Source organism: Cetorhinus maximus, chromosome 12 (assembly GCF_964194155.1).
Source record: "Cetorhinus maximus chromosome 12, sCetMax3.hap1.1, whole genome shotgun sequence".
Taxonomy (NCBI): domain Eukaryota; kingdom Metazoa; phylum Chordata; class Chondrichthyes; order Lamniformes; family Cetorhinidae; genus Cetorhinus; species Cetorhinus maximus.
The window spans coordinates 8,575,064-8,600,987 of NC_135890.1; the positions used below are offsets into that span (position 1 = coordinate 8,575,064).

Sequence of the window (25,924 nt, forward strand, 5' to 3'; positions counted from 1 at the left end):
ATTTCTCCTAATCTCAGTCCTAAATGGTCTACCCCATATCCTCAGACTGTGACCCCTAGTTCTGGACTCTCCCACCATCGGGAACATTCTTCCTGCATCTACCCTGTCTAGTCCTGTTAGAATTTTATAGGTTCCAATGAGATCCTCCCTCATTCTTCTGAGCTCCAGCGAATATAATCCTAACCGACTCAACCTCTCCTCACATGTCAGCCCCGCCATCCCAGGAATCAGTCTGGTAAACCTTCGCTGCACTCCCTCTATAGCAAGAACATCCTTCCTCAGATAAGGAAACCAAAACTGCATACAATATTTCAGGTGTAGTCTCACCAAGGCCCTGTATAATTGCAGCAAGACATCCCTGCTCCTGTACTCGAATCCTCTGGCTATGAAAGCCAACATACCATTTGCCGCCTTTACCGCCTGCTGCACCTGCATGTTTACTTTCAGCGACTGGTGTACAAGGACACCCAGGTCTCGTTGCATATTCCCCTCTCTCAATTTATAGCCATTCAGATAATTATCTGCCTTCCTGTTTTTGCTACCAAAGTGGATAACCTCACATTTATCCACATTATACTGCATCTGCCATGCATTTGCCCACTCACTCAGCTTGTCCAAATCACACTGAAGCATCTCTGCATCCTCCTCACAGCTCACCCTCCCACCCAGCTTTGTGTCATCTGCAAATTTGGAGATATTACATTTAGTTCCCTTATCTAAATCATTAATATATATTGTGAATAGCTGGGGTCCCAGCACCGATCCCTGCGGTACTCCACTAGTCACTGCCTGTCATTCGGAAAAAGACCCTATTTATTCCTACTCTTTGTTTCCTGTCTGCCAACCAGTTTTCTATCCATCTCAATACACTACCCCCGATCCCATGCGCTTTATTTTTACATGCTAATCTCTTATGTGGGACTTTGTCGAAAGCCTTCTGAAAGTCCAAATAAACCACATCCACTGACTCCTCCTCATCAACTCTACTAGTTACATCCTCGAAAAATTCCAGTAGATTTGTCAAGCATGATTTCCCTTTTGTAAATCCATGCTGACTCTGTCCGATTCTGCCACTGTTTTCCAAGTGCTCAGCTATTAAATCTTTTATAAAGGACTCTAGAATTTTCCCTGCTACCGATGTCAGGCTGATTGGTCTATAATTCCCTGTTTTCCCTCTACCTCCCTTTTTAAATAGTGGGGTTACATTAGCTACCCTCCAATCTGTAGGAACTGTCACAGAGTCTATAGAATCTCGGAAGATGACCACTAATGCATCCATTATTTCTAGGGCCACTTCCTTAAGTACTCTGGGATGTAGATTATCAGGCCCTGGGGATTTATCGGCCTTCAATCCCATCAATTTCCCCAACACCATTTCCCTCCTAATACTGATTTCTCTCAGTTCCTCCCTCTCACTAAACCCTGTGTTCCCCAACATTTCTGGTATGTTATTTGTGTCCTCCATTGTGAAGACAGAACCAAAGTATGTATTTAGTTGGTCAGCCATTTCTTTGTTCCCCATTATAAATTCCCCTGTTTCTGACTGTATGGGACCTACATTTGTCTTCACCAATCTTTTTCTCTTCACATACCTATAGAAACTTTTACAGTCAGTTTTTATGTTCCCCACAAGCTTACTCTCATACTCTATTTTCCTTCTTAATCAATCCCTTGGTCCTCCTTTGCTGAATTCTTATCTGCTCCCAATCCTCAGGTCTGTTGTTTTTTTTAACCAATTTGTATGCCTCTTCCTTGGATCTAATACTATCTCTAATTTCCCTTGTAAGCCATGGTTTGGTTTCATGTTTTACTTTTGCGCCAGACAGGAATAAACAATTGTTGCAGTTCACCCATGTGCTCTTTGAATGTTTGCCATTGCCTATCCACCATCATCCCTTTAAGTGACATTTCCCAATCCATCATAGCCAACTCGCACCTCATACCATCGTAGTTTCCTTTATTAAGATTCAGGATCCTAGTCTCAGAATGAACTACGTCACTCTCCATCTTGATGAAGAATTCTATCTTATTATGGTCACTCACCCCCAAGGAGTCTCGCACAACTGGATTGCCAATTATTCCTTTCTCATTACACAATACACAGTCGAGGAGGCCTGTTCTCTAGTTGGTTCCTCAACGTATTGGTTCAGAAAACCATCCCGTATCCACTCCAGGAATTCCTCCTCTTTGGTATTCTTACTAACATAATTTGCCCAATCTATATGCAGATTAAAGTTACCCATAATTACAGATGTTCCTTTATTGCATGCATCTCTAATTTCCTCTTTAATGCCATTCCCAACATCACTGCTACAGTTTGGGGGTCTACATACAACCCCTTGGGGGGTCTATATACAACCCCCACTAACGTTTTTTGCTCCTTAGTGTTTCTCAGCTCTACCCATACAGATTCCACATCGTCGGAGCTAATATCTTTCCTCACTATTGCATTAATTTCCTCTTTAACCAGCAATGCAAATCCACCGCCTTTTCCTTTTTGTCTGTCCTTCCTAAATACTGAATACCCCTGGATGTTCAGTTCCCATCTCTGGTCACCCTGCAGCCATATCCCCGTAATCCCTACTATATCATACCTGTTTACATCTATTTGCGCGGTTAATTCATCCACTTTATTGCAAATGCTCTTCACGTTAAGGCACAAAGCATTAAGACTTGTCTTTTTAACAGTACTTGTCCCGTTCCCAGTATTTTTCACTGAGGCCCTGTTGGATTCCCAACCTCTCAACAGTCCCAACCTCTCTCAAATATCCTCACAGCTACAGTTCTTCATCCCGGGAATCATTCTTGTGAATCTCCTCCGAACTCTCTCCAATGCTTTCACATCCTTCCTCAAGTATGGCGCCCAGAACTGGACGTAGAACTCCAGATGAGGCTTAACAAGTGTCTTCTACAAGATCAACATGACCTTCTTACTCTCGTATTCAATGTCCTTATTAATAAATCCTAAGATACAAAATGCTTTATTAACTGGTATCTCAATATGCCCTGCCATCTTCAATGACCAATGTACTTATATACTGAGGTCCCTCTGTTCCTGCACCTTCTTTAGAGGCTCTCCCTTTATTTTATATTGTCTCACCATGTTTTTCCTGCCAAAATGAATCATCTTACACTTCTCTGCATTGAACTTCATCTGCCACTAGTCTGCCCAATCCACAAATATGTCTATGTCCTTTTGAAGTTCAAGACTATCCTCATCACAGTTGGCAACATTTCCAATCTTCGTATCATCTGCAAATTTTGAAATCATGACCTGCACACCACAGTCTAGGGCATTAATATAAATCAGAAAGAGCAAGGATCCTAACACTGAACTCTGAGGAACTCCACTACAAACTTTCCTCCAATCTGAAAAAAAAACCATTTATCACTACTCTCTGCTTCCTATCACTCAGCCAATTTCTTATCCAACTGCCTACTTTCACTTCTATTCCATGACCTAGAATTTTGCTCACAAGTCTGTTGTGTGATACTGCATCAAATGCCTTTCGAAAATCCATATACACCCACATCAACAGCATTTCCGTTAACAACCTTCCCTGTTACCTCCTCAAAAAACTCCAGCAAGTTAGTTAAACATGATTTTCCCTTGATGAATCCATGCTGGCTTTTCTTAATTATCCTGCACTTGTCTAAGTGATTATTGATTTTATCCCATACAATAGTTTCCAGAAGTTTCCCCACCACTGAGGTCAAACTGACTGGTCTGTAGTTGCTGGCTTTATCCTTGCACCCCTTTTTGAACAAGGGTGTAACATTCGCAGCTCTCCAGTCCTCTGGCACCTCCCCTGTGTCTAAGGAAGACTGGAAAATTATCACCAGTGCCTCCGCAATTTCCACTCTCACTTCCCTCAGTACCCTTGGATGCATCTCATCTGGTCCTGGTACCTTTATCTATTTTTGAGTAAAGATAGCCTTTCCAACACCTCCTTCCTCTTGATTGTAAGTTCTTCTAGTGTACCAGATACCTCCTCTCTCACATCATGCAGACCATTAAGCCCCAGATTTAATCTATAGAAGCACCATGATTAACCTCCAAACCCCTGGGATAAAAAGAGGGAAAATAGCCAGGGTTCCCATTCTTGTGGTGGGATTTTCCAGTCCCGCCAATGGCGGGCATCATCAGAGGCAGGACAGGAAAATTTGGGGAGCTTACAAAAGTCAAGCAACAATGCCCACCACTGGTGAGACCAGAAAATCCTGGCCTTGGTCATTATGCAGTGACTGTGATGAGAACTGACTGGAGAGAGGATTCTGTTTGGTTGTGATGTCCTCCAATGTTAAATAACTTGCCCGCAATCACTTTGAATTCTTGCACAAGTCACTTCGGCAAATTATTGGATGGCACCTGGCAACCAAGGACCCAGACTTGAGCTAGAAGTCTGACCCTTCAGGAGAGGGACGGAAAAAATGGAGAAGAAGAAATCTGGGCATGAGTTATGTACATTTCAGTAAACAACTAAAGAGCATTGCTAGCACAGGCCTGGAAATGAGTCTCCAGCCTGTCCTCTTGGCTGGGGATTCTGCACGGTTCAAGGTAACTATGACACAGGAAGAATGATAGGAGTATGTTAGATAATAAAGTCCAAAAGAAACCTGCATCATTTTTTTTATTCATTCACGGAATGTGGGGATCACTGTCTAGGCCAGCATTTATTGCCCATTCCTAATTGCCCTTGAGAAGGTGGTGGTGAGCTGCCTTCTTGAACTGCTGCTGCCCATATGGTGTAGGTACACCCACCCACACAGTGCTGTAAGGGAGGGAGTTCCAGGATTTTGATCCAGCAACAGTGAAGGTATGGCATTATATTTCCAAGTCAGGATGGCGAGTGATTTGGAGGGGAACTGCCAGGTGATGGTACTCCATTGTGTCTGCTGCCCTTGTCCTTCCAGATGTTAGCTGTCGTAGGTTTGGAAGGTGCTGTCTAAGGAGGCTTGGTGAGTTCCAGAAGTGCATCTTGTAGATGGTACACGCTGCTGCCACTGTGCGTCAGTTTGTAGATAGGGTGCAAATCAAGCGAGCTGCTTTGTCCTGGATGGTGTCAAGCTTCTTGAGTGTTGTTGGAGCACTCATCCAAGCAAGTGGGGAGTATTCCATCACACTCCTGACTTGTGCCTTGTAGATGGTGGACAGGCTTTAGGGAGCCAGTAGGTGAGTTACTCACCACAGGATTCCTAACCTCTGACCTGCTCTTGTAGCCACAGTATTTATATGGCTAGTCCAGTTCAGTTTCTGGTCAATGGTAACCCCCCAGGATGTTGATTGTTATCATTATTGCAGCAGAATTAATTAATATTCTTTCCATCTCTCACACAGGACTGTGAATGATATAACGTTTGTTGGATCTGTGCATGAAAAAAATGTAGCCAGAAATCTTTATGCACAAGCTCGAGCCCAAGGGAAAGCTGCTGGGATTATTAGGTAATGTTTCTTTGATGTTTATGTGTTTTATCTGTATTACACATTCTATTTATTGGAACATGCCAATAGATAAGTGGTCTCCAAACCCAGCCACAAAATGACTCTTCTTTCTTGTGTATATTGTTAGTTGCCCAATAAGATACTCAGCCATCAAAGAAAACATCTGTTCAATAATTTATTGATGCTTTCCATGTTTAGGACATCTGCCCATGAGATGGAGAGCTTTAAAGCTGAAGTGAATGTCCCTGGAGGCAGCAAAGTCAGCTTCGAACTTTACTGCCAAGAATTGTTACAACGACGACTGGGTCTATACGAACAGATTATTATACTCCACCCGGGCAACTTAGTGAAGCAACTCCAGGTACATCTGATAGTCTTTCATGCAGTACTGTGCAGTCAAATGGTTTCACTCTCACTGGATGGCAAGTATTCCACAACCTGGAGTTTGTTCCCCCTCTCCTTCCTCCTTCTAACATCTTTCTTAAAGCTAACCTCTTTGGCCAAGCTTTTGTTCACCCTTCCTCATACCTTCTTCTTTTGGCTCAACGTCTACGGGGCCCGATTTTAACTCTGTTCAAGTGGATATGGCTTTGAGTGCGTTAAATGTCACTCAATCTCGCTCTCTGATTACACATCTGTTAAAGGTGCTTTGTAAAGGCAATTTGCCGAGGAAGATATACTGTTCTATTCAATGTAGCGTACAATGTGTTATCAGGATCTCTGATTTACCATGACTCAATAAGTTAAACGCTATTTTCGTTACAAAGTGCAGTTGGAAGCGTTTTAAGTATTAGTGAGTCAAATTCCATGATTGTGTTCACTTGTGTGGAAAGAGTCAGCCAGTGAGCTTCATTGTCTACCGTTGGTTTGGCCCACCCCCAATTCATTACATATTTCTCAGTCCCAATCCAAGTTTGAAGCTGGCTTTGAATGGAATGCACACTTTATACAGCATTCAACAATTGTGCTCACAGCTGGAGTCAACATATAAATTACGTGGCACTGAAAACTGTCTTCAGGCAGACATCAGACTGGGAGGCAAGGAAAGAGGTGTAGACAAGTGAAGATTAGAATAGGGCAGAGATTCTTCATCTACCTTCCCAGCTCCAAGACAATGAGAGGAAAAGATTTGCTGCCTGACCCTGGACCTCCCCCAAGTTACTGGGCCTGAGGAACTGTTCAGCCAGCGCTGTCTGTCATTGACTCAGCAATTTCTGTGGGCGGAGTCGCCCCCTCCCACCAGCAGCGGGAATCGTGGCGGGAGGGGGCGGAAGATATGGCAAAATTCAAACACAGTTTCCTGACGTTGGGCAATGAGGTCGGAATCTTGTTCCCCTGACTTTCATAATGAGCTAATGGATGCGGTAATTGGAAATTGGAAATGTTGATGTGCAAAGGGACCTGGGTGTCCTTGGACACCAATCACTGAAAGCAAACATGCGGGCGCAACAAAACAGTTAGGAAGGCAAATGGAATGTTGGCCCTCATTGTAAGAGGATTTGAGTACAGGAGCAAGGGTGTCTTACTGCAGCTGTGCAGGGCATTGGTGAGACCACAGCTGGAGTATTGTGTGCAGTTTTGGTCTCCTTACCTAAGAAAGGATATACTTGCCATAGAGGGAGTGAAGCGAAGGTTCACCAGACTGATCCCTGGGATGGCAGGATTGTTGTATGAGGAGGGATTGGGTTGACTAGGGCTGTATTCACTGGAGTTTAGAAGAATGAGAGGGGATTTCATTGAAACGTTTAAAATTCTGACTGGGCTGGACAGACTGGATGCAGGGATGATGTTTCCTCTGGCTGGAGGGTCTAGATCAAGGGGTCACAAGCTCAAGATACGGAGTAGGCCATTTAGAACTGAGATGTGGAGAAATTCCTTCACTCAGAGGGTGGTGAACCTGTGGAATTCTCTACCACAGAAGGCTGTGGAGACAAGTGGTACAGTGTGGGAGGGAGGCTTCTCGCACATGGCTCTCATCGCACTTGTCAAAGAGTGATTCTCCATGTGCAGGCTGATAGGCTTGGGAGGAAAACCCATCCCTGGTCCTCCAGGATGTTCTTCACCTGGAAGGGTTGGCATGTGCATGACCTCGAAAACAACTAGAAGCAAGATGGAATCCAGGAGACATCAAAACAGTGCAAATGAACACATATTTACAAGTGCCAGAACGATACGCAGTGATTTTACACCCTTGCTACCAGTCTGTATTCAAAACTTCTTAATTTTTCTTACCCTACTGCTACGTCTAGGTGCATCCCTGATATCCACAGGAGAGGTGGGGGCAACCTACTGACTGCTATACCCTGTTGTCTCAGATAACTCTGACGGGTGTCCTCTGGAGGTCTGAGGCCTGGAGGGCCCTGGCCTGTTAAGGGTCTCCTACTGTGGGGTAGGTGCACCCTCCTCAGCCTGACCAGCTGGAGTTGATGGGGTGCCAGGCAGAGGGGATTTGGAGTTGCTGGACACCCTTACAGTGTCCCAGGTGTTTGCCCCCGGGGCATCCAGCTGAGCCTTCTCCTCGCTTCGTGTGCCAGAGGGCCCCTCCCTGACTCCTTGAGAGGAAGAGGCACCTGGAGGAAGGTTGAGGTGCCCCATTCCCCTCTCGCCTAGTCACTGCTGAAATGCAGCTATGACTACAGCGATGGAATGCAGGTCTGAGTGCATAGCCGGCAGAAACTGGGGGAACCTGGGTTTTCAAGGCAACCATCACCCTTCCCATGGAGACCTCAAGGTGCTCACATGTCAGCGCCATAACATCAGAGAGCACGCGGATGCACTCCACCATCCCTCGTGACACTCGGTTGAAGGTCCCTGACAGCACTGCTGATGTTGCCCTGCGTCTCTCCGAATCTGCAGCATGTGTCCTAGGGCTCATCATCTGACTCGGACATTGCAGGGGCCAGTTCTCCAGCAGTCCTCTGAGCGACAGAGGCTTTGGCTCTCACTGCCTCCGCCTGCTGCTGTGAACATGCGTCAGTGCAGTGACCACCAAGAAGTGACCCCGGGCCTACCATTGAACTATGACCCGCTGATATGTGCGCCTGTGCGCTGGTGGAGGGCGCAGGTGAATGCTGTGACAGCTCTGCAGGAATGAAAGGGTCTTCCTTCTCCTCTGAGGTGGCCTGTGGGCCGGGGCTTTCCCCAGTGGAGGACACTGGCCGTCCCCTCCTCCTGCTGGCACCTGGAATGGAGAAAAGAGAGAATGGGTGACTGCCTAGGCTGGCTCAGACATTACACACATCACGCACACACTTATCCAAAGCTGTCTCTGCTTCCTTGCTGGATTGTTGGGAGTGGCCGACCTCGCCATTGGTCCCTGTCCTTTGCTGCCAGCTCTGCAGCCTGCTGCTCAAATTCCGTGAGGTTTCGCAGCTCCGGCATTCCACATCCCATCTTCTCTCTCTCCCTCCTGTTGTGGGTCATCTTGTCCTGCATGAAGACAGATGGATTGAGCGGTGAGCACGTTGGTTGAAAGAGCAGGTCAGAGGCTGGGAATCCTGTGGAGAGTACCTCACCCCCCTGACTCCCCAAAGCTCGTGCAGCATCTACGAGGCACAAGTCAGGCGTGTGATGGAATACTCCCCACTTGCCAGGATGAGTGCAGCTTCAACAACAACGAGGAACCTGGACACCACCCAGGGCCAAATATCCCACTTGATTGGCACCCCACCCAGAACAAAAAACAGTAAAAACTGGCAAATGAGAGTACTGGTCTGAACTGCTTTTTCCTTCTGGGCATCCACCACCTTCAACGTTAATTCCCTTCAGCACTGATGCAGTGGCAGCAGTGTGTACCACATACAAGATGCACTACAGCAGCTCGCCTAGGTTCCTCTGATAGATCCTTCCAAACCGGCCACCTTGACCACATTGAAAGACAAGGGAACATTGGAACACCACCTCCTGCAAGCTCTCCTCCTACAAACACACCCTGACTTGGAGCTACACCGCTGTACCCTTCGCTACTGGTGGATCAAAATCCTGGAACTCCCTCCCTAACAGCGCTGTGGGTGTACCTACACCACATGGACTGCAGCGGTTCAAGTAGGCAGCTCGCCACCACCTTCTCAAGGGAAATTAGGAATGGGCAACGAAAATGCTGGCCTAGCCAGCGATGCCGACATCCCATGAAAGAATTTTTAAAAACCATTGCAGATGTGAGTTTGGAGAGTAGAAGGTTCACTTACCCTAGCGGAGCAGATGAGATTATGCATCCATTTCCTGCACTGCACCTCTTTTGGCACCCCACAGGCGCTGACCCATCCTGCCCACCTCCTCCCACGCTGCTGTGGTCAGATGGGAGGGTATCCTACTCCCACCCCTTGGAAAGAGGACCTCCCACCTTCCCTTGGTGACCTGGAAGGGAATTTCCAGGGAGGCTTCGCTGAAGCGTGTGGGCGGAGCTAGTTGCCTTCTACTCGACATTCTTGGCCTCCCAAGGCCCTGGCACGATGAGTGAATGACTGTCCGGGTGCCTTTGAAATATGGCGCCTGGACATGATGGCAGGATGGGCAACTTCCTGCCTGCCCTGCCCTGCCATGCGATATGATCCTCGCAGCTGCATAATTAACCGGGTGAATGGCGCACAATTCGACGTGTTCACCCGCCTCGCTCTCCAGTGGAAGTTACGCCGATCTCCCGCTCCCGCCACCAGACTTAGTCCCGGAGTGGAAAAATTCCGGCCTACGTGACTGCAAATGCCTGGATTTTCCAATTTATTGCAGTTGGCTATTAGAGGAAGGGCAGGTTAGCAGCTAAGCATTTCAACCTTGTTCCAAATCCTAGACTAATCTGGGGACAACAGGAGATTCACTAAAATAAATACATAAATATTGTGACTCCCATCAGTTCAGTGGTAAATGTAACGCATTATGATATCCTGACCAGGCAGGTCACACATTTGTCTCTAATCTGTGCTCAGGTCAAGCACCAATGGGGGCATTGTAACTGGCTCAACATCGCTGGACTAGAAAGGAAACATTGGTTAGGTTTCCTGCTGCTGATCCTTATGCTATGCTAGGACTGCATTTGTACGGACATCACGTCAGGGATTTCATTGTGATGCTGTTCATAGTTAGACAACGTGAATATGTTTACATTCAGCAAAAGTCATCGCCTTCAGGAGAGAAAAAAATAAAAAGGTGATTTATATAATCAGTTCATCAATCTTTTAAAAACACAATCTATTTTTCCCTTAGGTCGATGTCTATATATTTGAGCCACAAGGGATCAGCCGCATTGAAGCACCTAACATGCTTGGAGCACAGTTTGATGGGCTGATCCATATAACAAAAGGAGAGAACAAGGTAAACATGAGTTACAGCTTCGAATGGGATTTTCTATTCTGATGGATGCATCCTGAATATCAAATAGCAGAGATCAGAAAGCAGTACTGTAGTTGTTTTGAATATTCTACCCAAAGGCCTAAACTATCATGTCTAGCCCATCAGAATCCTATATAATAACACTCGTCTTCCATTTATTAAAGAAACTGGCTCTATACCATCACTTCTTCAGTTGCTCACTGCACAATGCCTTACAGGTGTATTTGAAACACTAGAGATTTTTTTAAGAAAGGAACTTGTAAATACCAGAAATCTTAAACGTGAAACAAAAAATGGAGAAATGCCTGGAGGGTCAATCAGCATCTGACTGCTTTACATGTAACCCTCCATTCAAACCATTCCTCATAAAGGGCCCAAGTGAAATGTTTCTCTCTTGTATGAAAAGTAACGTGCATTGCATTTTCAGCATTCTGCTTTTGCATTGAAAAAAAGTGATGTCTTCAAACCCCAATTATAATTCATGAGATCTAAGATGCTCCTGCACTGAGTACCAGCTCAGCTTTACAAACTGGGGTTGCCATTGTACTGGCTCATGTGATAAGACCAGCTGGACTATCAACCTGTCACTCTCTGTCACACACCAGTGCTTAAGATAACTCTGTGTGCAAAATACTAGTATTGTACTCTGAATCTCAAAATCGAGTCACACCTGGTTTTATGAGTAACTTCAACGACAAACTCTCTTTGATAGTATTTGGCCCAGGATCTGCTCAGACAATACATTACTCCACTAGTTTACGTGTACTTGAAATTTTTAATTTGATGTACCCCTTTAAGAGATCTTTCTTATACTACATAGATAAAAACAAAAAACTACTGCGGATGCTGGAAATCCAAAACAAAAACAGAATTACCTGGAAAAACTCAGCAGGTCTGGCAGCATCGGCGGAGAAGAAAAGAGTTGACGTTTCGAGTCCTCATGACCCTTGAAGGGTCATGAGGACTCGAAACGTCAACTCTTTTCTTCTCCGCCGATGCTGCCAGACCTGCTGAGTTTTTCCAGGTAATTCTGTTTTTGTTTCTTATACTACAGCTGGATATGGGTACTCACTCTGACAGCTGCCAGGACCTATACCTTCAGACGTAAACACCTGATTCACACATGTGGTAAATTTAAATGTTTAAATAAATTAATTCTCTATTCTAATTTACTTTTGCCAGTTGGATTGAGTAGCTTTGAATGGTTTACTTTTCTAACCAACGCATAATCATCTCTTAAAGTTGTTAGTTCTCCTAACCTTGTCTCACTAATTTTATTAGCATATTGTTTCTTGGGGAAATAATTACAAACCTGTTATAAGATAAAAAAAGGATATGATATTCAGGAAATATTTAAATATGATGCAAATTTCCATCGTTACATTAGAGATCAAGCCCAATGTATTTGTATTATTTCAGCATAGCATTCCTTATGGATTCATCTGTTATTAAACTTTTTATTCCAGACTTTCTGCATGTTTCCTTGGAAGAATGGAAGCATGAGAAGGATTCTTCTTGACTACAAATTTTGATTTAAAAAAAACCTTGATGAAGCTCAGTTTGGTTGAACCTTATGCCATGCAGTTATTTTACGTATACAGGATGGGGCCGATTTGAATGTTTTAACACTATTACTGCCCATCCATTGTTGCTGCCATGAAGCTTGAGTGTCTCAGCCTGATCTGCATTGCTGCAGCAAGTTACATGCGACAAACCAGTACTCTGATGCAACTCACAGGTCGGGGAACATAGGAAAGACAGCCCATTCCTACATGGACCCTCCTGGTCTTTAAGAGGGCAAAGCAATCTGGAGAAGAAGCACAAGTGGGCCTGAGTGTTTTTGCAGCATGCGCTTGGCCCATTTCTATGATAAAATTGCTATTTGGGGTCCTGTCTACTTCAAGGAATCCCAATTTGCACTCTAAAAGTGGCAGGCCATCCATACAAAGACCACTACCAAGATAGAAGTGGCTGGAGAGTCAACATAAATGGGACAGTAAATAATCTGGCACCAATTTCAGGCCAATATCTCTCGGATTGTGCCAGGTGGTTGCAGTTAAAGTCAGCCATGCTGTGTCCAGATACCCCTCATAATCCAGATGTCTTCAACCCACATAACCAACTGAAGTGCTATTGTACCTAGCAACTCTAGTCCCAGCAGAGTAACAAGGCTGTCCGCTGAGCTACCTCTAGGATATGTTATAGTGTCAATCACTGCTTTTATTTTATCCTTTTGCAAAACCCATCAAAGTATCAGAAGCAACAAGCCACTGTGTAGTGACATTATCTGATATGCTGGGTGAAGGAGAAACAGTCACCACCACAATATCTCCCAAACTACAACCCAGAGACAAATGCTAGATTCCTTCGAATGCCATTACTTGGCGATGAGGCACTCACAATTCCATTTTGTATTTTTAGGCTCACATTTCCTTCAAGCCAACTTTGGACCAGCAGCGGAAATGCCCAAATTGTTCGGACTCAGCCATTGACGGAAGCATTGTCGTGAGATATGATGTGAAACGGGAGCTCAATGGTGGAAATATTCAGGTTCTTGCTTGATCTTTAGAACATATCACTTGCACCTTACCGATTTATTTTCACCTTTTGGGGAATATTTATTTTGTACTGAAGCATTAATAACCTTCTTTCTCTCTCACTGTAGATTTCCAATGGTTATTTTGCTCACTTCTTTGCTCCAAGCAATCTTCCACCACTTCCCAAAAACATCGTCTTTGTCATTGATGTCAGTGGCTCAATGTGGGGAATTAAAATGAAGCAGGTAAACATTTTTGCTTCAGTAATATTGCTTCAGGATTAAGGTATCTTGAAAGTTCGGAAATGATGCAGCAGGTCCTTCCATCTTTTCTGTAACCTAATATCTCAAAGGCTGAGAAAAAGGTCGGGGAACACAGGAAAAAACAGCCCATTCCTACATGGACCCTCCTGGCCTTTAAGAGGGGAAAGGCCTCTTGAGTGATTGCTGCGAGAGGGGCTTCCGCCGCTCACTCAGGAGGAAGCCCCACCTTAGAGACTGCTGGCTAACCAGACTGGCCAGCAGCTCTCCAGTCCCCGCAGCGACAGCTTTGCAGTGGACAGAAGAAGAAATGCAGGAGAATGCCTGAGACTGAGACTGGTCACCGGAAGCCCAGGTAAGTTCAAGCGGTCCCAGGTAGGGGAATTAGGGAAGGCCTTTGGTGGCAGGGGGGGAGTGGGCACCTGACTTCAGACGGGGGTTTCTGATGGAGGCACACCATCCCCCCATTTCCCACTCGAGATGTAACTGTTGACTTTCAGCCTTCCCACATGCAAATTCAATCTTCCCGCCAGCCTAAAAACTGCGGCTGGGCAGGAAACGGCCCTATTGTCCACATAAGGGCCACTTCCGGTCTGAGGCCTTGTCCGTCCCAGCGTAAAATTGCTGTGTGGTCAGGGTGGGCGGGAACCCAGAGAGAATCCCGTCCTTTCAATTTCACTCTCTCCACCTCCCCCACCCCACCTGAAGCCCGCCTGTGAGGGAGCATAAAAATTCTGGCCTATGCCATTAATTATTATGTCTCCAAGCTCAATCAAGCTATACTGGCCATATCGAGGCCTCTTCGTTCCCAGTTGCCTTTGTTGCTAGGGTCAGCCTAATTTTCTTCTGAAAACCTGTACGTGGTGACACATGGATCCCAAACAGCAGAATCTACTGACACTATGAGCTTTAACTATATACATTTGTACATTGTTTCCTGTTGATCCTGAGTTACTGTATAGCATCTCTTTTGTTTCCCTTGTGTTCAACTTGAATCCATGACCGGTGATTACATTGGCCAACATGTTCACTGGTTTCTGTGGTTCTCTTTTATTTTCAACTATCTGCATACCCTAGGTTATTACACTGTTTATCTCTGCATGCTTCCTTGAAGGAAGTGGCCCTCAATATATTTTCAACAGGTAAGAGATTCCGAATTCTAGGGTGTGTCTCTTCAGGCTTTCATGAGCGCATTGCTTTGTTTTGTTCTCTCCTCTTCTCCTCTTGCTCTCCAAAATGATAAAGCAGTGAGAGAGGAAGGGCTACCCCAATGTCCACAACCCACATCAAAGGCTGGTACAGTTGAAATTAGGAGCTCCGCCAAGTGAGGAATTCTGGGCAGGCACCCACATCACATTTGCTTCATGACCCATATTCCATTCTGTAGTACAGAGGGTTGGATTATTGCTAAGATGCCACTACTTTGGGGAAGTTTGTGACCCTTCATAAAAAGTTAGCAAACAACACTACTTTATAGCGGATGCAAACGGAGTACAGCTGAGGAAACTGAGTGCAGACTTGGAGTTTGGTGAGTGGGGGAGTTCAGTGAAGGGGGGGAGGAGTTGTTCCTTTTTCTATCTTTCCCACCCTCTAGGAATTGGTTGTTGCTCTACTACTACTACTCAGGGAAAGAAGCTAACTGTTTGATGAGTATCTGGTAAGCGGGTAAGTTCTATTCAATCCATAAGGCTTAAAATAGTACACAAATCGGTGGAAAAGTTAATAAAATATATTTAAAAAGCAACATAAATAAGTAAATAATATAATTAAGTAATTATTTAAAACACAATAAGGAAGGCAGGACAGGTGATGTGTCAAGGCTGCAGCATGTGGGAGCTCCTGGATAACATTGTGATCCAGGGCCAGCACATCTGCAGTAAGTGTTTATGGCTTGAGGAACTTCAGCTCAGAGTCATTGAGCTGGAGGCTGAGCTGCAGACACTGCGACACATCAGGGAGGGTCAGAACTAGGGGGCACTGTTTTAAAATTAGGGGTCACCCTTATGGGACAGGGATGAAGAGAATTTTTTTCCTCTCAGAGGGTTGTGCGAGTTTGGAATTCTCTGCCTCAGAAGGCAGTGGAAGCAGGGTCACTCTGGCAGAGGCAGATACATTCTTGTCAAGCAAGGAAATCAAAGGTTATCGGAGGTAGATGGGAATGTGAAACTCAAAACACACAGATTAGCCATGAACTTATTGAATGGCGGAGCAGGTTTCAGGGACCGAATGGCCAACTTCTGCTCCTATTTTGTATGTTTGTCTAGTGATAGGGAGCACCAGCTTCAGCATTTCCATTTTGTTGTATCTACTTTAGCTTCTATTCGTTTAAAATCATAATGTTTTAGTGATGCTGATGGAGGGGTACATATTGTCCAGGCCACTTGGGAAACTTCCCTGAGCTTCTTTGAAATAGTGCCACGGATCTTTTACACTCACCTAGGAGGGCAGACTGGGCCTCAATTTGATGGCTCACCCAAAAGACAGCACTTCCGACTGTGCAGCACTCCCTCGGTACTGCACTGCCATGTCAGCCTTGATTTTTGCGTTCAGATCTTTGAGTGGGACTTGAACCCACAACTTTATAACTCAGAGGCAAGGGTGATACTAAATGTCCATGCCTGACACATCAATTTTGTGTTAATTATAATAGGGACCTACTCACATGTTCCTAACTTACAGAAATTTGAATCCTCCATCCCTTCTTCCCCAGCAGTACAGGTTTAAACACAAGAATAGCAGTCAATATAATTTCTTACAAAGCAACTTCCAGGTAACACTGTCAATCTTTTTTACACTTTGCTTCAGTTATTCAGGGCACTGGTGAGGCTGCATATTCAATTTGCAGTGTAATTCAGAGTTCCCAGTCCAGATGTTTATTTATTTATGTAAAATATTTAGACAGGGTATCGCATGGTGCTGGAGTATCTCATTTACAGTTAGTCTCATGTGACAGCAAAAAGTGAATACTTTAACATATGGGACAGTATAAACAAGAAAAAGGCTACAATTCAGTAATGATAGTTACTTAACAATGAGACAACAACTGAGCCATAAAAGGATATTGGAGCCAGTCCAAAGTACAAAAACTTGAGGAAAATAAACAGAGAACTCAATGATTGCAATTAATTCCTGTTAAATAGATGTTCCTTCAAAAGTAGTTTAAAACATTGTTAAACAATCCATTCAAATTTGCTCCTTAAGTAGAGAATACACAGTGATAATTGAAGATTATCCTGCACGCACATGTTGTGTATGAACAAATCTGCTACATACTGGCTGCAAAATTTCCTAAGAATCGACTGTAGGTTTTTGCTAATAGATCTTTGCAACAAACTACTGATGTCACAATCATTTATCCTTTATCCTTTAGTGGCACCACTTCTGACCATCAGAAGCCCATTCCTAAACTGTTCCATCTTGCTAATAATTTCAATGTTTTCAAAGGCCTACTTAAAATCTCTTTCTTTGACTAAATATTCAGATACCTCTCCTATTTCTGCTACTACTGCTTGGTGCCCACTTCTCTATAAAGCAGTTTGGGATTTAAGTTAAAAGGAGCTAGCTGTGGTTGTGAGTATCGTTTCAGTTCAAAGTGCACTGACTTTCATTGTGATTGAAGTTGGTTAGGAAGTGTTGGAATGACATTCCAATTCTCAAGAAAAAGCAAAACAGAAATAAAAAGGTAATTTGTTTTTCTAAGTTGCCTGCATTCAGAACCATCGCATTTTGATATAGGCATCCGACCGCAATTGAATCTGGTCATCTGGCTTTCCACTTCATCAGCTTCTACGATCCTGCATTCCTTATCTTCCTCTGGTAGCTCACTGGGAACACGTTTGTGTAATAATCCTCTTTGCACTATTTTAACACAATCATTAGCTTAATTAAAGAGCTTAGCGACAACATTAAAATAGCACGCAAAGAGAATTCTATGTTACCAGAGACATTAAACCCTTGAATTTGAAGGACACATTTTAGGGTAAAATTTAGGATCTCTCATGTGACTGACAAAGTGGTGCACACATCCAGCACACATCCAGAAATTCTTCATTCGATTGATTCAATAAATGATCATTAGCACAAGTGCCGATGATTTTTTGATATGCACTGGCTCTACACAAAACCTCAGCCAGAGAGAGGGCCCTCAGAAAATACAACTTTTTTGTAGAAAAACGCAAGCTTTTGACAATATTCCAAGATTGCTTGCTTTTTTTTCGTGAATAGCTAAACTTTTGCATGTATGTGGAAATAAACTAGACAACTAACTCAAAAATGTAACTTTCTAACAACTGTTAAAATCACTGATCATTCTGGAAATCTGAATCCAATGATAAGCAAACTCCACTTCAACCAATCAATATTTTTCATTCTCCAAATTAGACCGTTGAAGCCATGGCAACGATCCTGGCCGATCTCCGTCCTGAGGACCAATTCACCATCATTGACTTCAACCACAATATTCGTTTCTGGAATGACCACCTGGTTTCAGCCACTCCTAGCCAGGTTGAGGATGCCAAAAAGTACATTGGAAACATCCAGCCCAGTGGTGGTACGTGTTTAGGAGATGTGTAAGAATAGCCCAGGGTGACCCACTGCTGATCTTCCCTTTGGGGAAAGACCTGCTCTCGATCCACACAACGGCACAATTATAGCATAGCACTTGCTAAGTGAGGAATCACAGGTTTGAACTTGCACTTAGTGGCACCAATATGCAGCACCATCCACCTCCAGTAAAAAGGTAATTTAAAATTTACTTGGAAGATATTTGCTTATTTGTCTTCTCCCTTTTCTTCACCAAATTTTTCTGCCAATTTTCTTTCCTCCCCTCTTCTGAAGGAGTGGACTGTTTGCTGCATCTGATTCCACTGCAGCATCTCATTCAAGTGGCCATCATTCATGTGTGAGTCTTGCAGGCCAGCAAGGTTGACCCACTTGTGTGAGTGTCACAGCAGAGCCTTATCCTGTGCGCCACCAAAATGCACTTCCAGCGGAGATCATTGAATAGCTAACAGGAGTGGAGTCCTGACTAACGTAGAGTGCTGAGGGCAACTCTAACATCCTCATTGTCACATGGCTGAGATTAGCTACCTCCGTATAGACTGGCCAGCAAAACTGAGACCTAGATGACACCTACTAACTGGCTAAACTCACAGAGCCATTGAGGGACCTCTTCAAGTTTATTTTGTTGCTTCGATTCCTTCTCAATGAGGTGGTTTCCATTCCTGGTAATTCATTGATTACTCATGTATATCTCTGGTGTTGCTCATGGTAGTTTGGTTCAAGCATCATTTAACCAAAACAGGAGCATTGAAATCACGTAATGTACAATATATTAATCAGCTGCTAAGGGGGAAACCTATGCTTAACTTGTCCCTTTAAGATGACAAAATGTGTATATAGAAGCATCCATTTTTAATTTGCCAATGGGATGGTGCCAATATTGACAAGGCTGTATTTATTGCCCAGACCTGGTTGCCCTGCCTGATGCCTGGCCACCTTCTTGAATCTCTGCAACTACTTGTAATGATTGCGCTCCCTCCATGATGGTTTGAGATGGGCAGTTCCATGTTTTGGACCCGGTAACAATAGAGGAACAATGATCCGCGTCCAAGTCAGGAGAGTGTATGACTCAGAGGGGAATGTGAAAATGATGGTGTTTGAAGATATTATAGCTCTTGGACATCTTGAGGGCAGAGGTCACAAGGCTGGTTGGTGGTGTCAAAGCAAGCTTGGTGAGTTGCTGTAATGCATTCTGTAATTGTACATGCTGGAACCACAATGTACCAGAGGAGGTAGATATTGAGTCCGGTGACAAGGTCACTGGTCAAGTGAACTGCTATGCCTTGGATGGCATATTGAGCTGCTTAAATGTTGTGGTTACACCATTTCAGGCAAGTGGTGTGTTTTCCATCTCACCCTTGATCAATGTTCCCTCTAATGTCCCTTTGCTGCGTGTAGCAGGTTTGTTGGACTGTGCAGTCCCTGTAAGATTGTCGTGTGGCCTGGCATACATGCATCTGCTTGTGTACTGCCTGTTGGTCCCCTGCACTGCCCTGCACTGGCATAGTTTAGAGAGAACGTTACCCCTGACTTGAATCTTGTAGATAGTGGAGAGGCTTTGAATGGTTAGGATGTGAGTCACTGATGACAGCGTTCTTATCATGATGCTGATATGGCCTAGTCCAGTTAAACTTCTGGTGAATTTGTGGTTAATTTCTGTTAGTAAGGAAAGGTTGCAGATTGGCAGGAGATTGTAAATTCCTGGCTCCGGTTCAGAACAGATCAATGTGAAGCAACTGCCTTTATTTCTCTCTCCTTGTAAATGTTGTTGACATGTCAGGTTGAATTTTAGGCTGCGCTTGCCATCCCATCCTACCCAAGATCCCGACGTCTGCCCCGCTGCAATTTAATGCTGGGACCAGGGTTAATTGGTTTAAGGCGAGACTTCTGCCCCTTTCTTGGGAGTAAGTCCCGCCTTGGAGTGCTGTCGACCAATCAGATGGCCAGCAGCCCTGCAGTTCCAGCAGCAGCAGCCAGGAGCAGTGGCCACTGCTCGGGACTACACGCAGTCCCACCACATCAAGCAGCCCGGGTAAGGCCAGGGTCGAAGGTCTCAGCGAGGGGATGAAGGGAGTGGGGCAGGGTTCAAGGGGCCAAGGGAAGGGTTAAAGAGGGAGATGACCAACACCCCCCACCCCTGCCCTCCCAACCTCCTTGCACAACACCAGCGCATGTATCTAAAGCTGCCGGGCTTCCCTCAGGGTATGGGCCTATCCCTGCCATGGGTAAAATACCGGTGGCAACGGGATGAGGCCTCAAAGGATCTCAATTGGGTCCAGAGCAGGTGGGCCATGCAAAGCCACCCCTGCTCCCCCTGTAAAATTTCAAACAGGTCAGGGGCAGGCAGGTAGGTGGAAGGAAGGCCGCCCACTGGATCTTTTTGAGCCCCCCCACCCCACCCAGCAGCCTTCAAACCCACTGGTAAAGGAGTGTAAAATCCAGCCCATGATATCTGAATTGTTAAGGACCAGGCACAAGATCAGTGCCTGTATTGATATTGGATACATAAATCAAACAATCTAAAATTTCTAAAAGTAGAAAAGTTACAGGTCACCAGGAAAAGAAAGGGAAGTTGTCCTTTTTTAAAAAATATAGCAAATTTTTTAAAAGTCCTATAACTACCAGACCTCTCTCTGCCCCAGCTGTTCCACTGATATTAGCATAACAACTATCCATTTATATTGCATGCATCATTCATTCGCAGTTTTCAATCTTTTATTTTAAATAGGAACGAACATTAATGAAGCAATCCTTTCAGCCATTTATATACTATTAGAAGCCAACAACTTGGGTCTTCTGGATCCACGATCTGTATCGTTCATCATTATGGTTTCGGATGGAGACCCCACAGTAGGTAAGCACTCTCGGAGAGTACCTTAATTAAATATAGTATATTACAGTACGTCAAGTTACATGGAGTCCCCAACACAGATACAGGCCATTCTGCCCAACTGGTCTATGGCAGCACTTACGCTCCATGCAAACGTCAACCCACGCTTCTTCATCTAACCCTATCAGTATAAACTCCTGTTACTTTCTCCTTCATGTGTTTATTTAGCTAACCTTTAAATGCATCAATGCTAGTCATCTCAATCACTCCTTGTGATGGCATGTTCCACGTTCTGAGCATTCCCTGGAGGGGGAGTGGGGGGAATCCCTTGAATTCCCTATTGGATTTATTACTGACTATCTGATATTTATGACCTCTAGTTTTGGTCTCCTCAACAAGTGGAAACATTTTCTCTGCTTCTACCCTTTATTTATCCAGAAGCTTGCTATTAGGTAGCCCCTAGCTTTCTGAGGATTAGGCCCAGCCTTCTCAATTCTTTGCAATGGGGAGACACTGGGGTAGTGGTAATGTCACTGGACTAGTACGAACATACGAACAAGGAGCAGGAGTAGGCCATTCAGCCCATCGAGCCTGCTCCACCATTTAATAAGATCATGGCTGACCTGATAGTAACCTGAAATCTGCATCCCACCTACTGCCAATAACTTATGATCCCCTTGCTTACCAAGAATCTATCCACTTCTGCCTTAAAATATTCAAAGACTCTGCTTCCATCACCTTTTCAGGAAGAGAGTTCCAAAGATGCACGAGAGAAAAAAATTCTCCTCATTTCTGTTTTAAATGGGTTTCCCCTTATTTTTAAACAGTGACCTCTAGTTCTAGATTCTCCCACAAGAGAAACATCCCCTCCACATCCACCCTGTAAAGACCCCTCAGGGTTCATATGTGTTTCAATCAAGTCACCTCTTACTCTTCTAAACTCCAGCAGATACAAGCCTAGTTTGTCCAACCTTTCCTCATAAGGCAACCCACCCATTCCGGGTATTAGTCTGGTAAACCTTCCCTGAACTGCTTCCAATGCATTTACATCCTTCCTTAAATAAAGTGACCAATATATACACAGTACCCTAAATGTGGTCTCACTAGTGCCCTGTACAACTGAAGTATAACCTCCCTACTTTTGTATTCAATTCCCCTCTCGATAAATGATAACATTCTATTAGCTTTCCTAATTACTTGCTGTACTTGCATACTAGCCTTTTGTGATTCCTGCACCAGGACACCCAGATCCCTCTGCACCTCAGAGCTCTGTAATCTCTCACCGTTTGGATAATAAGCCTCTCTTTTATTCTTCCTGCCAAAATGGATAATTTCACATTTCCCCACATTATGCTCTATCTGCCAGATCTTCGCCCACTCACTTAACCTTTCTACATCTATATCTGTTTGTAACCAGATGTCCAAGGTAATCCTCTGGGCACTAGGTTCAAATCCCACCACAGCAGTTGGTAGAATTTCAATTCAAATAATAAAATCTGGAATATAAAGCTAGCGTCAATAAATGGTGTCCATGAAGCTATCGTTGATTGTTGTAAAAAACCCATCTGGTTCACTTATGTCCTTCAGGGAAGGAAATCTGCTGTCATTACCTGACCTACATGTGACTCCAGACCCACAGCAATGTGGTTGACTCTTAACTGCCCTCTGCAATGGACTAGCAAGCCACTCAGTTCAATGGCAATTAGGGATGGGCAACAAATGTTGGCCTTGTCAGCGACGCCCAGATCCCAAGAAAGAATACATTTTTAAAAACTCTCTTCCAGTATCATCCTCATGAATAGTGTAAATGAAATTAGGCAGAAGCACCAATGATTTCCAATGTAACCTACTGACTAAGGTAAAGTTGTGTTTAAATGGCACCCTTTAACACCAAAAGGTCTAATTATACGTAGATGGATCCTGCATCCATTGGGGTTAGGGTTAGTGGGTACTTGTAAGTTGCAGCACTACATTGTTACTGAAAACAGTCTCAAATTACCCCCTTTTTTGTGTTAAATTTTTGAAATCTTGAAGTCTCATGTACTTTCATTCACTTTTGAATTCCAAAAAACCCCCGGTATAATTAATATGATTCCTCTTAAATCACAGAAGTATTTTTGTAATAATATATCTGAGGATACGTTGATTGTATGTTAATATTCAAGAATATTTCCTGGGTGTGTTTTTTTTTTCAATTGTTTAACAAAGCTAAGCAGCGTTTTTGTGTTTGTGGTTTAATTGGGATTGATGTTTTGTGGTTTGTCTCGTGGTCTAATCTATACTGGGAAGGTTTCTCTCTACTCAAGGGTAACTCTGGTCTGACTCAGGTAGGTTACTCCAAGCTAATTTGTTAACACTATATACATGGACAACATATAGGAGGCGCCTCAAAGCACTGGAGTAATACCATCAATGCTGCCTGCAGAAGATTGTAAATATTACGTGGGAAGACCGACATCAGTGCCCTCTCACAAGCAGGCACAACAAGCATCAAGGCTATGATCATCCGCCATCAGCTGCTTCATTGGGTTGGCCACATAGTTCAGAGGTCAGATTCCAGGCTCCCAAAGCAGGTCTTCTCCTCCCAGCTCAGTCAGGGCAGACACACCAGAGGAGGACAGAAGAAGCTCTTCAAGTATGTGCTGACAGCCAACATGAAGAAATGCAACATTGACTTTAACTCCTGGGTGACCATCGCCTTGGATTGAAGCAGATGGTGGCAATGTCTGTGGGAAGGATCCTAGCATTTTGAGACCCAATGACAACAAATGAAGAGGAAAGCGAGAGTGGGAAAAAGAACATGCCATGACCCGAAATAATAATACACGACCAGACAACCCACATGATAACATATGCCCTACATATCATAAAGTCTGCAGATCCTGAATTGGCCTCATCAGCCATCCTCAAATTCACAGAAGACAATCATCCCGCAAGTGAGAGATAGCCAATAATTAACACTATATACATGATGAGCTACTGAGTAAGTACATCTCTCTTCTATGCAGACCATTCCATCTGCTCTATAGAGCCTCTAGTACATGACTGCTGATGTCACTGTCATGTACATGATACACATGACTATCTCATTACTGTAACTATTAGCCTATTATGATAGATCTTCACCTAAGTATAATGTCAACATTTTTAATAACAACGTTAAACTACTTCTTAAACTATTTACATCACTTTTTTGAACTTCTGCAACCTCCCTTACTGTTATAGATTCTATCCAACTCCTACTCTTTACCCCTCACTCCACCCCCAAGTCATTGTTATAAAGGATTCAATCACCCCCAGTGTTCTCAGCTCGCTGGGAGGACGCCGTGGATACATGCAGATGCTCGTCTTTTCCCTGGAAAATAACAACATCAGCAGCTTTCCAGGGCCACTGGTAATTGAACTGTAATCTCCACAACCACTGAACTGTAAGGATCGTGGAACCTTCTCAAAGAAAGACTGATCCAAGAGAGAAGCGGTCAGGATATTGACAACTGCACTCTCTTGAACAATTCATTCACTGCTGCATCAAGACCAAAAAAAGTATTCAATATCCCAAAATCGAACCGATCTGGATGACAAGAAGAACGACAAAATTCCTGTAGGCATTACAGGAAAAGAAAATGGTGATTTCCCGACAGCATCTCAGGCATTTCTTTCACTTTCTGCAGGCAGCGGTAACATTGCCACGTTTTCTTCAGTGTGAGGCTGCTCTGCTGTGGGCAATGGGAAGACCGTGTGAGCTGAGAAGAAAAGACAACACTAGTTTCAGCAATGGGATGAATCTTCAGAATGACATCTGGACAAATGTCTTGTACAGGACTCTTCCACTGTAGAAGCTCTGTGGATTTGGCCTCTGCTTCTGTGCTGAAGGGCAACTTTAGTGGGAATAAGATATTCTGATGAGATTGAAGTGTGGGTGTCAACTTACTTTCGCCCAAGCTAATAGGCTCTATCAAAACTCTGACTGTGTGATCCTCTATGAAATCAAGTATTTTGTCCTCCCTGGACAACTCTCTAAGGTCAGGCAGCAATATATAATGCACCTCATTGGTGAGTTCAGTGGGACAAAGATACAAATTCTGCTCTTCCACAGCAAACACTGCTGACTCCTCAAAAAAAGAGACTTCATATGCTTCGGCAGTAGATTCAAATCTCTAGGACGTCATCTTCCAATGGATCACTCGGTACTACAATGGCTTTTTTCCCAAAACTTTTTCAGGGAAGAGCCAAACTAGGTCCAAAGGGTCTTCGTTCAAATGGTCACAGTCTGCTGCAGTGCCTTCTGTGTCCGCATCCTCCGGCTTATCTTCAAAAAGAACCGAGAGATCCACAATCTCAAATTCCTCCCAGGGTCAAGTGGGTGGTGTCTCTGTGATGGAGAGTGAACCCCCGCTCAATGAATAAACCTCACCAGCTGCTACTGAATGACAAGTTGTTTGTTCTGCACCCTACTTTGGAAATTCCTCCACAAAAGGCACCCAGCTGTCTTGCTATAGATCAGCACCTGCCCTATTGTAGGTCATCATCTGCTTTTTCCAGAATACCCAGTTGCATACAGACATCGCCACTCATTAAAAATATGCTTTAATTGTAGACAACATGGAGGGTCTCAACAATCTGTCACTCCTTCTGGTGACCTTTTACTAGAAGATCCGTGCCACCAAGGCTTTGCAATTTAACATTTCATGGCAGGATGGGTACTGTTTTGAGCCATTCCAGATGATTAGTTAATATTGTAACGCCAGCTCCGGTGTCAATTTTGAAACGTGTTAAAGCCTTTAACTGCCGCAGTGACTGACAAAATGTCTTGATCATGCTCCTTTACTTTGCCTAGGAATTCTAATTTCACGTCTTTCATCATTTCCAATTTCTTGAATTGTTTGCATTTCATAGATGTTCTCTTGCCTTCTTCCTTTAGTGAAATTGATAGATTTACCGAACCGCTTGAAATATCCTCTCTTTACCT

General features: G+C 44.1%; 1 protein-coding gene across 2 annotated transcripts in view; it reads left to right on the plus strand.

The window, feature by feature from the left end:
* Positions 1 to 25,924, plus strand: part of itih2 (inter-alpha-trypsin inhibitor heavy chain 2) — a 68,028-nt gene that overhangs the window by 13,179 nt on the left and 28,925 nt on the right. For both annotated transcript variants that reach the window (XM_078552974.1, XM_078552975.1), the window contains exons 5-11: positions 5,339 to 5,443; positions 5,642 to 5,804; positions 10,643 to 10,750; positions 13,190 to 13,318; positions 13,434 to 13,550; positions 17,946 to 18,114; positions 20,854 to 20,979. In XM_078552974.1, the coding sequence (XP_078409100.1) occupies positions 5,339 to 5,443; positions 5,642 to 5,804; positions 10,643 to 10,750; positions 13,190 to 13,318; positions 13,434 to 13,550; positions 17,946 to 18,114; positions 20,854 to 20,979 (917 nt within the window). The remainder of the gene's footprint in view (positions 1 to 5,338; positions 5,444 to 5,641; positions 5,805 to 10,642; positions 10,751 to 13,189; positions 13,319 to 13,433; positions 13,551 to 17,945; positions 18,115 to 20,853; positions 20,980 to 25,924) is intronic.